The sequence below is a fragment of the Pristis pectinata genome, chromosome 27 (assembly GCF_009764475.1).
Source record: "Pristis pectinata isolate sPriPec2 chromosome 27, sPriPec2.1.pri, whole genome shotgun sequence".
In the NCBI taxonomy this organism is placed as follows: domain Eukaryota; kingdom Metazoa; phylum Chordata; class Chondrichthyes; order Rhinopristiformes; family Pristidae; genus Pristis; species Pristis pectinata.
This window is the reverse complement of record NC_067431.1, coordinates 7,711,234-7,727,758: the sequence shown is the minus strand read 5'-3', so window position 1 is coordinate 7,727,758 and position 16,525 is coordinate 7,711,234. Positions and strand designations below refer to the sequence as shown.

General features: G+C 42.4%; 1 protein-coding gene across 1 annotated transcript in view; it reads left to right on the top strand.

Moving 5' to 3' along the window:
- Window positions 1-16,525, top strand: part of robo3 (roundabout, axon guidance receptor, homolog 3 (Drosophila)) — a 483,277-nt gene that overhangs the window by 404,662 nt on the left and 62,090 nt on the right. Inside the window, 3 exon segments of the mRNA XM_052039748.1 lie at window positions 7,690-7,771; window positions 10,332-10,500; window positions 15,828-15,994. Coding sequence (XP_051895708.1) covers window positions 7,690-7,771; window positions 10,332-10,500; window positions 15,828-15,994 — 418 coding nt within the window.

Sequence of the window (16,525 nt, the reverse complement as noted above, 5' to 3'; positions counted from 1 at the left end):
ATTTGATGTCTTGTGCTGTCAATTATTGAAATTTCAATCGTCAGTGTACAGCTGGAGGTAGGTTTGGGGTTAGGGTCAGGAACACTAGGGTCAGAAATACGGTCAGAGTGTGGCTGAGCTGAGGTCTGGAATATGGACCAGGTGTGTAACCAGAGAGCTGGGATCTGGAGTGTGGGGGCTGAGCATGCAGCCACAGCCAGGGTCAGAAACATTAGGAGTTAGGAATGTGGATAGATTTGTGGTCAAAGCCGGAATCTGGATTGTTTAGACAAGCAGAAACATACATGGAGGATTGACTGCAGTTTGACATTGTAGCCAGAGTGTCATTGCCAACAGACATAGAAGTATCTGCGATTTTTTTGTTATCTATGACGCCCACGCCCCTATCCTTGGCACATGACGAGAACTTAGTGTACTAGCCTTCAGCAAATAATGCACTTCGACACCCAGGGATCTGCACTCTCTCACCCCTTACATATTATACTTCTTCACTTTTTCTGCCAAAATGCACAATCTCACATTTTCCCACGTGACCCTCCACTTTCTGGATCTTTGCCCCCTCAATTAACCTATCTATGTCCCTTTGTAGCCTTCCTACATCCTCTTCACAACTTGCTTTCATGACCATCATTGTGTCATCAGCAAATTTAGCAACTGTATCTTTGGTGTGTTCATAAAATAAATTGTAAAATGTCGAGGCCCCAACATCAGTCCCTTGGCACGCCACTCATTACATGTTGCCAACCAGATAAGGACTCAGTTATGCCTGCAGTCAGTTTCAAGTTAACCAGTCAATGTTCTTTCCAAGCCAAAATGTTACCTCTTGCACCATGAAGTTTCATTTTCCACTGTAATCTTTAATTCCTTCTGGAAGTCTTAATGTCGGCCACCCACTTGTTCCCCTTTACTCACAGCATGTGTCACCTCCTGCTACATAGCAGCTACTTTGTGCACCCCATGGTCCCTCAAACAACAATGTGATAATGTTTGTGTCCAGTGACAAATATTGGCCTTGTCACCAGAGAACTGTGCTCTTCTCTGTAGTATTGCCATTGGGATATTTTACATTTACCTAAAGAGCAAATAGTTTAACACTTGATCTTTAAGATGGGCCAAGAATTTCTCCTCATATCTTCAAGTAGGACTTGAATACAGAATTGCTACTCAGCTAAAGCTGTCATCTGCATGGATAGACAATTTTCAGTGTTTCTCATCCCCCACCAGTCAACATAACCACCTTTTGGCTACTCTTGGTATCTCCAAACACCTCCTCCAACACAGGATGGAGAGCTGGGCTAGGGAGTCCACTCAGGGTAACTTCTGCGTCAATAGCCCCGCAAAGCCATCCATTTGGTCCCTCACATCGTGAGTGAGCGCCCTCAAACCACTTCCAGATAGGGAAAGGACAATGCTCAACCAACCAGTTTAGGTGGAAATCCTGTGATAATCCAAGGGTGGGATATCTTAAACAACATGACATTTGCTGCTATTCAACTTAGACAATGTGCTGAGGGAACAAAGTACCCTTTCAGGACATACTGGCCAAGTTTCTTGGAGGTAATAATGTGATTCTGAAGCCTAGTCTGCTAAAGTTGTAGACAACCAGATATTGGATTCAATTTATGTGAAATATAATTTCATATTTACTATGTTTGGGTTAGTGGTTCCACCCCAAACCACTTCTTTTTCACAGAAGATATTAAGCGCGGCACAATAAGAATTTGCAAAAGGAAACAAAGTTGTAATGCGTTAAAAACAAGATGTAAATACAGATCCAAGCCACAATAATGAGATGAAACCCTTCTTTTCAATGTTTTCTTCCCAAAGCTTGTGATGGAAATGAAACCCAGGTGGGGTGTAATGACTGGTGTAGAATATTATGGGCAAAATGTGTAATGGGGTGTGTAATGGGATGTGTAATGAAGTGTGCAACTGGAAGGATACCACCTGATTTACTGATTGAACCAGAACATGTCCTCATTTGGCAGCTATAGTCTTGCCTGTGACTCAGGAGGATATGCAATTAAACTGCAGACCCTTTGCCATAATTCAGGGCGACATTTCCGTGCAGTTGTGAGTAAATACAGTATTGTCAAAGGTGTTGTTACTTGTAGGGGGTAGGATGAGAGCTTCTGCCCTTTGGTTAACTCTTAGCTCAGATTGACTATAAAGATCTCCTGATGCTAATTGAAGAAGTGCACTGACTCATTCTGGTTGTGCAGCCCATATCATCCCTTGACCTTCATCACCAGACTAAACTGCATTTACTTTAATGCAAGAAGCCTGCCAGGTGAGGCAGATGAACTCAGGGCATGGATTTGTACATGGGACTGGGATATTACAGTCCCATGTACAAGTCCATGCTCTTTGTTCATGGTTGAGGGAGGGGCAGCTCAATGACTGGCAGCTCAATGTTTCATAGTATAGATGCCACAGGCATGATAGAGGTAGAAGTAAGAGGGGAGGGGGAATTGCGCATTTGATTAGGGAGAACATCACAGCGGTACTTATTCTTGGGGGAATCATCCAATGATGTTATATGGGTAGAACTTAGAAATAAGAAGGGGATGATCACTTTGAAGGGATTATATTATAGGCCACCCAATCATTAGCAGGAGTTAGAGGAGCAAATATGAAGGGAGATTGCAGATAGCTGTAAGAATAATAGGATTATTACCGTAGGTGATCTCAACTTCCCTCATATTGACTGGGACTGCCGTGGTGCAAAAGGGCTTGGATGGGGCAGAATTTGTTAAATGTGTCCAGGAAAGTTTTCTTCAACAATACGTAGATGGCCCTGCTAGAGAGGGGGCAACACCCAACCTTCTGTTGGGAAGTGAGACTGGGCAAATGACTGAAGTGTCAGTGAGGGAACACTTTGGGGTCAGTGACCATAATTCTATTAGTTTTAAAATAGCTATGGAAAAAGACAGGTCTGGTCCACAAATAGAAATCCTAAATTGGGGCAAGGCAAATTTTGAGGGCATTAGACAGGAACTCGCAAAGGTTGATTGAGAGAGGTGGTTTGCAGGTAAAGGGATATCTGGAAAGTGGGAGGCTTTCAAAAGTGAGATAGGGAAAGTTCAGGGGCAGCATAAAGAGTGAAGAGCAAGGCTAGCACGACGAGGGGACCCTGGCTGACAAAGGAATATTGAGGTACCTTTCAGGAAGAAGAAGGAGGCATATGTCAGGAATAGGCAGCTGGATCAAACATACCCCTTGAGGAGTATAAGAGATGTAGAAGTACGCTTAAGAGAGAAATCAGGAGGGCAAAAAGAGCACATTAGATAGCTTTGACAGATAAGATAAAGGAGAATCCTAAGAGATTCTACAAGTATATTAAGAACAAAAGGGTAACTAGGGAAAGAATAGGTCCCCTTGAGGATCAACGTGATCGTCTATGTGTGGAATCACAGGAGAAGGACAAGGTGTTAAATGAACATCCTTTGTCTGTATTTACTGTGGAGAAGGTCTTGGGAGCTGAGGAATTAAGGGAAGTGAACAGTAATTATTGGAACATGTCCACATTAAAACAGAGGAGGTGCTGGTGGTCTGAAAGCATATTAAGGTGGATAAATCCCTGGGGCCTGATCAATCTAAAACATTGTGGGAAGCTAGGAAAGAAATTGCAGGGACCCTGGCAGAGATATTTGCATCATCTTTAGCCATGGATGAGGTACCAGAAGACTGGAGAATGGCTGATGGTGTGCATTTATTTAAGAAGGGCTGCAAGAACAAGCCAGGGAACTACAAACCAGTGAGCCTGACAACAGTGGTTGGAACGTTGCTGAAGGGGTTTCTGAGGGATGGGATCTACCAGCATTTGGAAAGGCAAGGATTGATAAGGGATAGTCAGCATGGCTTTGTGTGTGGGAAATCGTGTCTCACAAGTTTAACACAAATTTTTTGAAGAGGTAATTAAGAAGGTTGACAAGGGCGTGGTGGTTGATGTTGTCTACATGGACAGGTCTCAAATGTAGGCTAGTCTGAAAGGTGAAAACACGTCGGACCCAGGGTGAGCTAACCAGTTGAATATAAAATTGGCTTGGTGGAAGGAGACAGATGGTGGTAGTGGAGCACTGTTTTTCAGATTGGAGGCCTGTGAACAGTGGTGTGCCACAGGGATCAGTGCTGGGCCCACTTTTGTTTATCATCTTTATTAATGATTTGGATGACAATGTTGTTAACATGGTTAGTAGGGTTGCAGATGACACCAGAAGTGGACAGTGAGGAAAGTTATCTAAGATTATAACAGGATCTCGATGAACTGGGGAAGTGTTCCAAGGAATGGCAGATGAAATTTGACTCAGAAGAGTGTGAGGCATTGCATTTTGGTCAGTTAAAGCAGGGCAGGACTTACACAGTAAATAATATGGTCGGGAGAGGGCTATAGAACAGAAAGGCCTAGGGGTATGGGTACATAGTTCTCTGAAAGTGGTGACACGCTTGCCTCCATCAATCAGGGCATTGAGTATGAGTTGGAACCTCATGTTGCAATGGTACAAGTCATTGGTGAGACCACACATGGAGTATTGTGCACAGTTCCTCTCACCCAGTTATAAGAAGGATGTCGACAAGCTGGAAAGGGTGCCGAAAAGATTCATGAGAATGTCACTAGGATTGGAGGGCTTGAGTTATAAGAAGAGGCTGGATAGCCTGGGACATCTTTCCCTGGAGCATTGGAGGTTGAGAGGTGACCTTATAGAGGTTTATAACATCATGAGAGGTGAAGGGAAGGTGGGTTTCCCAGGGTAGGGGAGTCAGATTTAAGGTGAGAGGGGAAAGATTTAAAAGTGATCTGAGGGGCAACTTTTTCTCATAGAGAGTGGTGGGTATGTGGAACAAGCCACCAGAGGAAGCTGTAGAGCCGAGTGCAATAACAATGTTTAAAATACATTTCGACTGGTACATAGATAGGAAAGGTTTAGAGGGATATGAGCCAAACACAGGCAAATAGGACTCAGATTGACGTCTTGGTCGACATGGGCGAGATGGGCTGAATGGTCTGTTTCCATGTTGTAGGACTCTAGGACTGTATGACACAAGACACATAAACTGCTCACTACTTGTCCTATTGCAGTCAGTACCAATTTGTTTGCAGAATGGACCTTGGATTTACCAATCAGCAATGGTCACCCCAATAATTCCCTGTGTTTGAAGACTTTTCAATGAACGTACCATGGTCCCTGACATATGTATATTTTCCTTTACGTTGCGTGCTGTGGTAGATCAGCATTTGATCCTTCCCAGCTTTCTATTTAGTTCAGCAAATTACCATTGACTTAGGTATTATTCACCATTTCAATTAATATTGCTCGTCAGCGCTGGTGGTGTGGGTATGTTGGTAAGGATGGTGGCAGTAATTTTGACTGTACAATCTCATAGTCAGATGGTGACGATGAAATGTCAGTGTGTTTTACATCTTCCTCAACGAGATCGTTGGAAATAAAATTGGGAAAATATATAAATCAGGTCGCCAACATTCTATAGTGCATTTTAATCTATTGCATGAAGGCCTGTATTAGTTGTTAAATCAATGGGAACATTTTATGCACTTCTAATGCCCACAAGGAGGCTTTACAGCCCATTGTGCTTTTGCTGGCATTTTGAAAGTGATGTCCAATTATTTTTAATATCCAATTATTTGTAAGACCTTAAATAACTTATATTTCATGAGCTAAGGGGGATGAGAGAAATTCACCCTTGGAACAGCAGCACCAAGGATCGAATATCATGGAATCTGTATGTCATATTCTGTTTCTGAAATTAACTGCTCAATTGAATTAAAATTCAGTACAGAATACATCACACAGCCAAATCATCCTCATACGCTGTAATGCTTACAAAGAGAACACCAGGCAGTGCATTAGCCAAGAAGCAGTGGGCAAGAAGCAGAGTTTACAAAAAACCGTGGCACAATGGTGTAGCTAATAGAGCTGTTGTCTCACAGAAGCAGAGACCAGGGTTCACTTCTGACCTTGCATGCAGTCTGTGTGGAGTTTGCATGTTTTGTCGGTAGTTTTGGGGGTTTCTTCCAGGTGCCCCGGTTTCATCTCACATGCCAAGGATGGGCCAGTTGGTAGGTTAATTGCCCCAATGTAAATTGCCTCTGGTGTGTTGTTGATGGTAGAATCTGAGGGGAGTTGACGAGTATGTGGAGAGAATTAAAAATTAGGATTAATGTAGGATTAGTGTAAATGAGTTGTGGACTCAGTGGGCTAAAGGGCCTGTTTCCATGCTGTATCTCACTGTGACTGACTAAGTAGCTAGGAAAATGGAGAAAACCCAGTGAGTGGGATTAACTGGATTAGATCTTGAGCACATAACTATCTTCCTGTTAGCTGCCAGCAAAATGTCACCTCTCTTTGGCACCATTATTTTTGTCTGGCATCATTTTGTTTTAAGTGGCTGCAGCCAAGTGATGTCCTTCTGCACTGTGCTGCTGTACTCCCTAGGAAACTATTTAGTTGGTGTGTAGCTGAACCACTCAGACCTGGTGGTCCCCTGTTCAATCTCAGGCTAGATGGCGAAGGAAACCGGACCTTTGATCTCCCTGTCCCACACATCCCGTTGAGAATCAGATTCACCTCCTGAAGGTGGATGTGTGTTGAGGGGAGCATCAGGCTTGGCTGTGAATTCCTCCATGGCCTGCTGAGACATGTTGCTAATCCACCCCCATTTAGATGCAGTCAATGAATCGAAGGAGGAAGAGGAAGCAGAGATTTGAAAGAAAGGACTGAAGGGAAAAGAACTGAACAATGTTCCCAATTTTGTGATTTTTTTTGAAAATCAAATTCAGCTTGTGTTATGGACACTAATGGTGGTTGCAAGACAATTTCTATCAACCCAAGATTCATATGTATATTGATAGTTCCATTGCTGTACCAACACAGGCTTAAGGCATAGCATCTCCTAATTCTCCAGGGCACACTACTACCTCCAGACTTAACAGTGAGATTAGCAGCATTGGACCTCAACCAGCACTCTTATTTTCCCTTGGATAGCAGCTGTAGGATCTTTCCACTTCTTCTCCACAAGGTTTTGTGTGGTGGGAGCCTTTGCTGGATTTCCCGCGCTTCTGTTGCACCGTAACTATTTGCACCCTCTCTCATCCAGCTTCTTTAATAAGTAGATCAAGTAGTGTCTATGGAGAGAGTTGATATTTGAGGTCAATGACCAGGAGGATATTCTTTCAACGTACTATACTTACCTCATTATTTCTTGCCTTCATCTTTCCCATTTAACCTTGCTAATCTCACCATAATCCTTCTCTTCACTCTCTACCCTTGCACAGAACATGAAAAGTTCATTATCTCAAGCATCTTTAAATTCTAATGAGAAGTCATTAATGTAAAAGCATAAACCGTGGGAACATCCCCTGAGCTAGTTTCACCATTCAATTAGATCTTGGCTGATCTGCATCTTGGATCCCTTGACCCATCCTGGGCTGTACCCCTTATATCCATTTCTATCTCTACTAATGCTGCCTAAATTGGTGAATGTATTTACTACTGTCATATCTCTCTGGATCATGTTTTGATTTGCATATGTAAGAGAGGTAAAAGCTTCTGAATAAATTATTAATTTTACATCAGTTTATAGGATGCCTTGATGGTACCCACTGTATAATCTGTATTCAGTCGAGGGAAACAAGAATGATTTTCAGATTGATTCCGCTTTTGTTGCCAGGTTAGTGACACTGGTCTGTACATCTGTGTGGCCACTGGATCAAGTGGGGAGACTACCTGGAGTGGCTACCTTGAAGTGCAAGGTAAGGTGCCATGAAGTCACATCACATCACCTAGGAAGCAAATAAAAGCAAGGGCAGGTCACTGGTGTTTGTTGGTTTCTTAGAATTAAATGGTAAAATAGAAAAACAAGTTCATTTGTCTTATATTCAAAGTGATTTTTCATGATGGTTACGAATGGGAACGAGAACAATGAAGAAAATTTGCAATTCAAGTGAAAGCATTAATAAAGATTCATTTTCCCCAGATTCCTTCGTCAGTGGAATATTGGGATTCCACATGGGCAGTTTTAATCTTGGGTACAGTATTGGGTAGTTACAAAGCTGTATTAATAATCTCAGAACGAGAGCTCACGTCCTACTGTGACAGAATGAAAATCCAAATTCATTTAGAAAATTGAAAGCGATCATCAGTACAAGTAATCATATACCTGCAGGACTTAAAATTCCAACTGCTTCCCTAAATATTCGTGTGGGTAAGAAACTTGGTCTGGCCTATATGTGACTTCAGCCCCACACCAACGTAGTTGATTTCTAATCACCCTCTGATTGTTCAACAAGCCCTTTGGTTTTGTCAAATCACCAGGAAACTCAAAAGCACTGCCAAAAGATGCCAGCATTGACACTGACTCCCACATCCTGAGAACATTTAAAATGTCTCTTGGATTTAAAGCTAAAATTCACTGACTGAAAGGGAAAGTGGATCTTAAGCAGTGGAGAGGAGAAGCTTTGATGTGGAGAGGGCAGCAGACTGGGGGGAAAAGATGATTATGGATAGATACAAAGGAGAAAAGCTCAAGGTGTCAGCTCAGAATCACCTCCAGTTGAAATATTAATAAAGTTCCCAATAAATATCTGGACTTTCCTTATAATTGCTCCTAAATGAACTCACGTTCCCAGGGATTACTGGCTGCTTGATTTTCTGTGTCACAGCCTGACCTAGAATGGGGGAAGGTCAGGGGTTAAACAAACATCTTTGATTGCATTAGAGAAAATGATGGGCTGTAAGTACTAAGTGAAAAGGACGGTGCATGTGCACCTTTAAGGGATAGCCTGCTTACACTTGCTGCAGAGTGGAGCTTGTTAGTGAAGCCAGTGATACTTGCAGAAGGCAGCTGCTGCCTTTGAGCCCTTGTTCATGGGTGCAGTCTGAACATCTATCCCAGCAGTCCCAAGGTAACCAGGCAGGCTCTAAGAAATAAGCATTACAGCTGGGTCATCTGTGGAAGGATTTCAGAGGGTAAATTCAACAGAGCACCACTTAGTGGATGCGCAGGGCACCAGATTGACCCTTAGTTTTAATCTGTCAGCTGCAGTGAGGGCAGAATTTGCTGAATTCCCTCATGGATTCCTGTTCCTATTTGTACTTGTATTTCTTTATTAGCCTGTAGCTTTTGTTGCTGTTATCTAAAATGGCTGCGTCTGTACCGTTTGCCTTTGAGTGGCAATGCTGACAAAATGCAATGGGATCCAAGCGACTGTGACTATATGTGATGGTGACGTACAAGCTGACTCGGTTGTATATCTATAGATACAGGGACCTTACACAGGGACGTTTAGGCTTCAGTTTTATATGTACAAGAGAACAGGGTTAAAAACATTACCTTGCATTTAATAGCACCACCTATGATGATAAATGTTCCAAGGAGATTAACAGCCCAGTTATTGTTTAACTCAGAATTTGACTATGCTACAGAAGGAGAAAATATAAAGTGTGATCAGAGAGGTGGGTTTTAGAATGTATGAAAAAATGATAGGAAGTTCATAAGGAGGAGGGGTTTAGGTTTCCACAGACTGGGATGTTGGCAGTTGAAGGAATGGCCACCACTGAGGGAGAAATAAACTCATTCATGACGGAGAGGACAGAACTGGAGGACTGCAAATATGTCTGAGACTAACTTGACTTTCTCATTTATGTATTAATTTCCCCCTGTTCCCTTCCTTTCTATGAAAGCATGGACACAGAACAGGTAGGCAGGTTGCCCTCAGTCATCTCATCTTTGTCACCCTCGAACACAAGGCCCCAATTGCATGGCTAATTGATGACAGGATGCATCTCAGTAGAGTTATATTGTTACAAACTAAAGTTTAGGTTGGGTGGGTCCGTGAATAGAAATGAGAACCATGATTGATTCCTATCCAATCAATCTTCACAGTGTCATGATAAATCAATGCTCCATGTTGCTGAATGTCAACAGGATCAATGGGCTACTCATGTTCCTATGTTTCCTATCCCTCCAAATCACATAAGCCCAAGGATTTTGAGCATTTCATTGTTTCATGCCCCATTCAGTGGTGGCTTTCTCAGACCCCATTCTATGGTGGTTTATTCATGTCCCATTCAAGAGTCAGCTCCTGATGTCCCATTCAGTCATGTTCTCTTCATGTTCCAATCAATGGTAGGCCCCTACCTTCTGATTAGAGGTTTCACATTCTCTCTGCTGCCAACTAAAGGTTGAATGGGTTGCCTGGATTTAAGCCCCATGTGTTTGGTTCCAGGGCATCATTCTGAGCTGTGAGATCCATTTGCCTGTAATTTAATAACGATAATGACAAGTGAAAAATGTGTCTTTCTTTACCTCAGAAAATGGGAGCCCGACTCGTATCCTCTCAGCTGAACCTGACCTTCTGCCGGGCCCTCCCTCGAAGCCACTGATCACCGATGTCACCCGTAATAGTGTCACCTTGACATGGCAGCCAAGCCAGCACATCGGAGGCTCGGCAGTCACGTCGTACATCATCGAGGCATTTAGGTAAGACGAAGAAAGAAAGCAGCTGGAAAAAGCAAGAATTAATATCATTGCACAGAGGCTTCACGTCCCTTTGGACAGCGCCAGGGTGTTATTTAGCAAGCGACAGCTCTCGGTGCCAATCGTGCACAGATTTATGAGGCTCACTCAGGTGGGGAATGTGTTTGTTCACAGAGAGAGATTTGCCTGTCACAGACATGACAGGAATAGCCTTGAATTACTGTCAGACATGTGCTGCACTAACAGGGAAAGGCTATGAGGCAGAACCAACATTGCTTCCCTGGGAAACAATTGATGGCTGCATTAAAAGAGCCTTGAAATCCATCAGCAACATTGCTGAATAAAACAGCCAGCCTCTACTTTATGGCTTGAGGTATTAATTTCAGAGAAAGAGATAGCAGAACATCTCGACAGTTTGGGTAATTTACTTATTTGATTTCTTTTGTCTCTTTGAGTTGTTTCCATACCGTGCACCTTCTCAGCTCCTGCTGACTGCTCCCAGGTTAGGAGGTCTGACACTGGCTCAGATTGACTTTTCATCTGTAACCTTTGTTCATCATAGCAACTCTCTGCCCCTGGAAGTGCTAAAAATCTCCGCTTTTGTTCAGTTTTTGTAAATTAGGCTTTCCAGCTATCTCACAGGTGTGGACTCCTGCAGGAGTACTATCCCTGGGCATGGTGGATTCCAATATCTCACCCAAACATTGTGGGAGCTGGAGCAATGAATAGTAGCAGGGTAACACACCATGGGGATTATTGCAGTTCAGCAGTGATGTGTTCAGCTAATGTTAAGAGATCATCGGACAGTGACCGATGGGAATAGATGCAATTTTGTTCTCCCTACCTTAGGCTGAGTACAGGCAATAGATTTTTTCTTGGAGGAAAAAATTTAGCTGAGAAAAATATAAAATAAAAACAGTGCTGGAAACTGCAAATCAGGTAGCATCTGTGGAGAGAAACAGAGCTAACATTTCATATTGATCTCTCCACAGATGCTGCCTGACCTGCTGAGTATCACCAGCTGTTTTTGTTTCTTTATTATTTTTGATATAGGATGAGCGTAAATGGGTGGTTGATGATTGGCGCGGAGTCAGTGGGCTTAAGGATCATTTTTCCATGCTTTATCTCTCTATGACTTCTATGAAATAGGAGGAAATAAAAAGAAGACAATCACTGTGCAGAAGGTTAGGGTCAGGGTTAGTGAGTCCAGGACTAGAGGGCACAATCTTAGAATTAGAGGGTACTGGTTTAAAACAGAAATGAGGAATAATTTCTTTAGCCAGAGGGTAGTGAAATTATGGAATTCTTTGCCACGTACAGCTGTGGAGGCCCAATCATTGGGAGCATTTAAGGAACAGATAGACAAGTATCTAATTAGTCAAGGTATGAAGAGATATGGGGATAAGGCCGGAAATTGGGGCTAGATAGGAATAGTTTCAGTTTAGTTCGTGGAGCAGACTACTTCTACTCCTTTGTCTTGTGATCTTGTGAGAGAGGATCCAGTGACCCTCACTCATACCTAAATAAAATACAGTGAACAAGTTGGCTATTTATCTGACCATTCCTTAAATTTGATTCGCAGCATTAGAAAAATTAGCAGCAAAGAAGTTAACGTAAATATATCGCATGAAAAATATTTTTTAATTACAGATGGCATTAATGCATCTTTGCAGTTACTATTGGAAACAGAGCCAACTGAAATGTTATATGTACCTATCCAGTGAAAACTTGTAGCCGTATGGATAGTAGAGTCATAGAAAGCAGAAACAGGCCCTTCAGCCCACCATATTCATGCCAACCATCGTACCCATCTATAATAATCCATCCACCAGCACTTGATCCAAAGCCACTATGCCTTGGCAATTCAAGTGTTTCCAGATACTTTAAGAAAACATCAGAAAACAGCCATAGATGTTTTATGGGAACCTATTCATTACAAGAAACTCAGAAGGAAGGAGATCCTAGGACAGGAAACAGAAGTCTTGGATGGAGACATGAAGTTTAAGGGGACAAAGTGGTCGAGGGAGCTGGAGAGAGTTCAAGGTGGCTAAAGCACCAACACCAGTGGTGCTGTGAAGAGAGTAGGGAGAGTGTTGGAGGAATAGAATTCTAGTTAAAGAGCAGGAGGAAAGTTAGGAGATATGGAAGGGTTTGTCCTGAACAAACTTGGGCACATATTAGAATTTAAACATTGAGGTATTAGTGGGTCATGAGCCAAGGTTAGTCAATGAACACAGGAGTGATGTGTCAAAAATTGAGATGGGAGTCTGTCCAGTAAAGGCTAGAAGTAACAATGACATGGAATGTACATCCCAGAAACGCCTGGACTAGAAACACATCGCGTGATCTCCATCTATTGGAGAGAATCTGTTTTTTGAAGTCAGGTAAACAATACTGAGAAGCCAAGGTTCGATGAATGGTTTCTGCTTGCAGCACTGGAAATTGGTGATATCCTAGTGGTTGTTCAGGGGTTTCAGCTCAAATTTTCAGCAATATTAATGCTTATCTTTGTCTGATAGGCAGAGAACAAAAAACAATACAACAGCAGTCAACCATAGAAAGGAGAATCAAGCCTCACACTCTCCTAAAATGTGTTTGAATTCAACCAGACAGATAATAGATAGTAGAAATGAGGTGGGTTAAATAGAGGGCCAAATCTACTAGGGGCAAGGGTCATAACAAAAGATGAACTGCTTGAATCCAATCCCTCCATAGTCTTGATCCAGAGGACAAATGTACCCCATTTGAGCTTTAATTGACAATCCAATGGGTGGGGCAGATCAGCCATGATCATATTGAATGGCAGGGCAGGCTTGAAGCCTACTCATGCTCCTATTTTCTTATGTTCTTATGTTTGAGAAATAGAAAAGTAAAGCAGAACAGAGCTAAGAAAATCAACAGATGAATTTAGAGGAGATTTAGACATTTTCTAGCTGATATTGTACCGGTAAGTTGCATGGGGTCGGCTCTATGGGATAAAGATTTTACTTTGCTTATGTTTCCTTGAGCTCATCAGGAAATCTTTCATTTCCATTTTGTCATTTTCCACTTGTTCATGTCAATGAATGGTAGATCATTGGGACATAATTACTCAAGGTGCGCTCCCTGCATGAACCAGAGAATGGCACAATAGAATTTTTACTCTTGGTGCACAAGAACACAAGAAACAGGGGACACTTCCACTCCTGAACACGATGCTGCCTCATAGTTCGAGGGACCCATGTGTGTGTTTGTGTGGAGTTTGTCCATTCTCCTCATAAACTTGTGGGTTTCCGCCAGGTGCTATGGTTTCCTCCCACATCCCAAAGACATGTTAATTGACCACTGTTACCCCTTAGTGTAGTCAAGTGCAAAAAGAATCAAATGGGAGTTGATGAGCATGTGAGAGAGAATAAGTTGCAGGGCTACATGAAAATAAGGAGTGGAATAAGGAGGGGGGAATGGATTCTCTGTTGGAGGTTGGAGTGGACCAACTGGCCTCCTGTGTCATAGGAAGTGAGTACAATCACCTTAATAAGAACAAATTGGAAATCTGCAGATTCCTCAGCTAGGCTGTTCCTTAGTCAGGTTAAAGTGGCCTGTTAAATGGCCAGAGGTTTGGTCTCTCAACCTCACATGCTGTACTTACTTGTATTTTGTGTAAAGTGGACACAAAGCCTGTTGACACAAAGACAATATGGGGTCAGTCAGACAAGGAAGAGAAGTTGAGCTGTTGCTGACTGTCAGTGGGATAATGAAAGGGCTCCTCAACCATCCACCAGTGCATAATGTTCATAAAAATAAACCCAGTTTCTCAGTGTCTGATTAGTTTTTTTTGTGTTTCAATTCTCACACAAGTTTAATGTCTACCATGAGGATTTGATCTAATCCTCTCACTAGCAACTGAGTTTGGAATTACAAGGAAGCAACTTTACACAACATCACAGCCCCAAAACGATATAAATTCAGAATTTTGAAGCATAAGAGACTCTCATTTTCTCTACAAACACCCCAGGGCAACCTTCATCTTGATCGTAGAATGAACAAGTGACTGAGGAACATCCATCACCTTTAACTGCTGAAGGGACCTTATGTGATGGATTACATGGCTTATGTTCTCACTAGCCAGAAGAATACTGGATGAAAATATTATTCATTTATTTCCAATTAAAATGCAATTTTACATTCCAAATAACTTGAAAATTTTGGACGTAATCCTTCTGGCGTGACACTTTAAAAAAAAATCAGATGTCAAATGATAACAGCGTAGCTTTTACTTGGCTAGAAGACTGGCTGCCAGAGGTGATGATATTCAGCAATGAAGTCTCTTCAGAACCATGCCATTATATACCACTGCACTTACACTGCTCATTGCACAAAGTTAAGACATGATGTAAATTGAATAGTATTTTACTGTCAGCACTCGGTTGAAAAAATAGTGGTTTTAAATGTGTAACAAATGCATATAGATTTATATATATAAAATTATGAGAGATCTTGATTGAGTGGAAGGACCTTTTCCCTTAACAGACAGGACAGTGACTAGGGTTATGGATTTAAGATAATTGGTAAAAGGGTTTAAGGAGTTATTTTTCATACAGAGGGTGGTGGAAATTTGGAACTTACTACCTGAAAAGGCGCTGGAATCAGAATTACACATTGCAATTAAAAAATACTCAGACGAACAGTTAATGTCACATAACTTGGAAGGTTACAAGTCAAGAGCTGTGAAGTAAGAATCGGCTGTGTTGTTGGCTACATGAACATAATAGGTTGAGTAGCCTGCTGTGTCATAAATTGCTGCAGGCTTTGCTAAAAATTCTACAGCTGGTTAATTATAGATCAGTCTACAAATTTCAGAAGTGTTGATAGTATAAAACTCAGAGCTCCAGGGACCTGTGTTTGATCCTGACCTCTGGCGTTGCCTGTGTGGAGTTTGTCTGTTCTTCCTGTGATGCTGTGGGTTTCTGCTGGGTGCTCCAGTTCCCTCCCACATCCAAAAGACGTGCCAGTCAAGTAAATTACCCCATGTGTAGGTTAATGGCAAAAAAAATCAAAGGAAAATTGATGGGCATGTGTGAGAAAGAACAAGTTGCGGGGGACAGAAAAATAAGAGGGAGCAATGGGGCTGATGGGATTGCTCCCAAGGAACCGATGGGCCAAATGACCTCCTGTGGTATTATAAATGTGAGTGTATATGAAAAACTCCTGGTAAGGCAGGTAAAATTGTGCTGCACAACCGTTTGCCTTATTTAATCGATACATACCAGCTAGCACTTGGAAAAGAAGACATGGTGTAAAATTCCAGCATGCTGCCCACACTTGACCACCATCCACCCTTTCCTCTTCAGCCAATCTGCAGGGAGCACGTGGCAAACGGTGGCTGAATACGTAAAAGTGGAAAAGCATACGGTGACCGGTCTGAACCTCAACACCATCTACCTGTTTATCGTACGTGCCGTCAACATGTACGGCCTGGGAGATCCCAGCCCCATCTCTGAACCTGTCCGTACTCAAGGTAGGCCAATCTTAATCATAGAGTCATACTGTACAGAAACAGGCTCTTGGGCCCAACTCTTCCATGTCGATCAAGATGTCTATCTGAGCTAGTCCCATTCCCCAGCGTTTGGCCCATATCCCTTTAAACCTTTTCTTTTCATCCTCTGTAGCTTTTCTATCCATCAATCCTGATGTGGTGATGAAGTTCCTCCCGCCCCCTTGGGGTTTTCTCGCCAGTTCATAGTTGGCTCGTCCATTCACAGAGTTGCTGGGTAAAGAGGGAATGCAAGAGTTACTTACAGTGACTCAAACACCTTTCATGACATCAAGAGAGGGAGAGTCTTGGGTGAATGATAGCATTCCTGTTTGAGTACAAACTTTGGAAGTCTAAGCTCCATTCCCAGTCATTCCCTGTGATTGGAATCAAGATTTTCAGTTTCAGAATCATGAATGGCCTGACATTTCGTTTGTCGCTTTGTTTTATTTTCCATCTCATGAAACGGCCAGCTCTGATAGTCTGCACTAAGACTGCTAATTCAGAAAGCCTTTT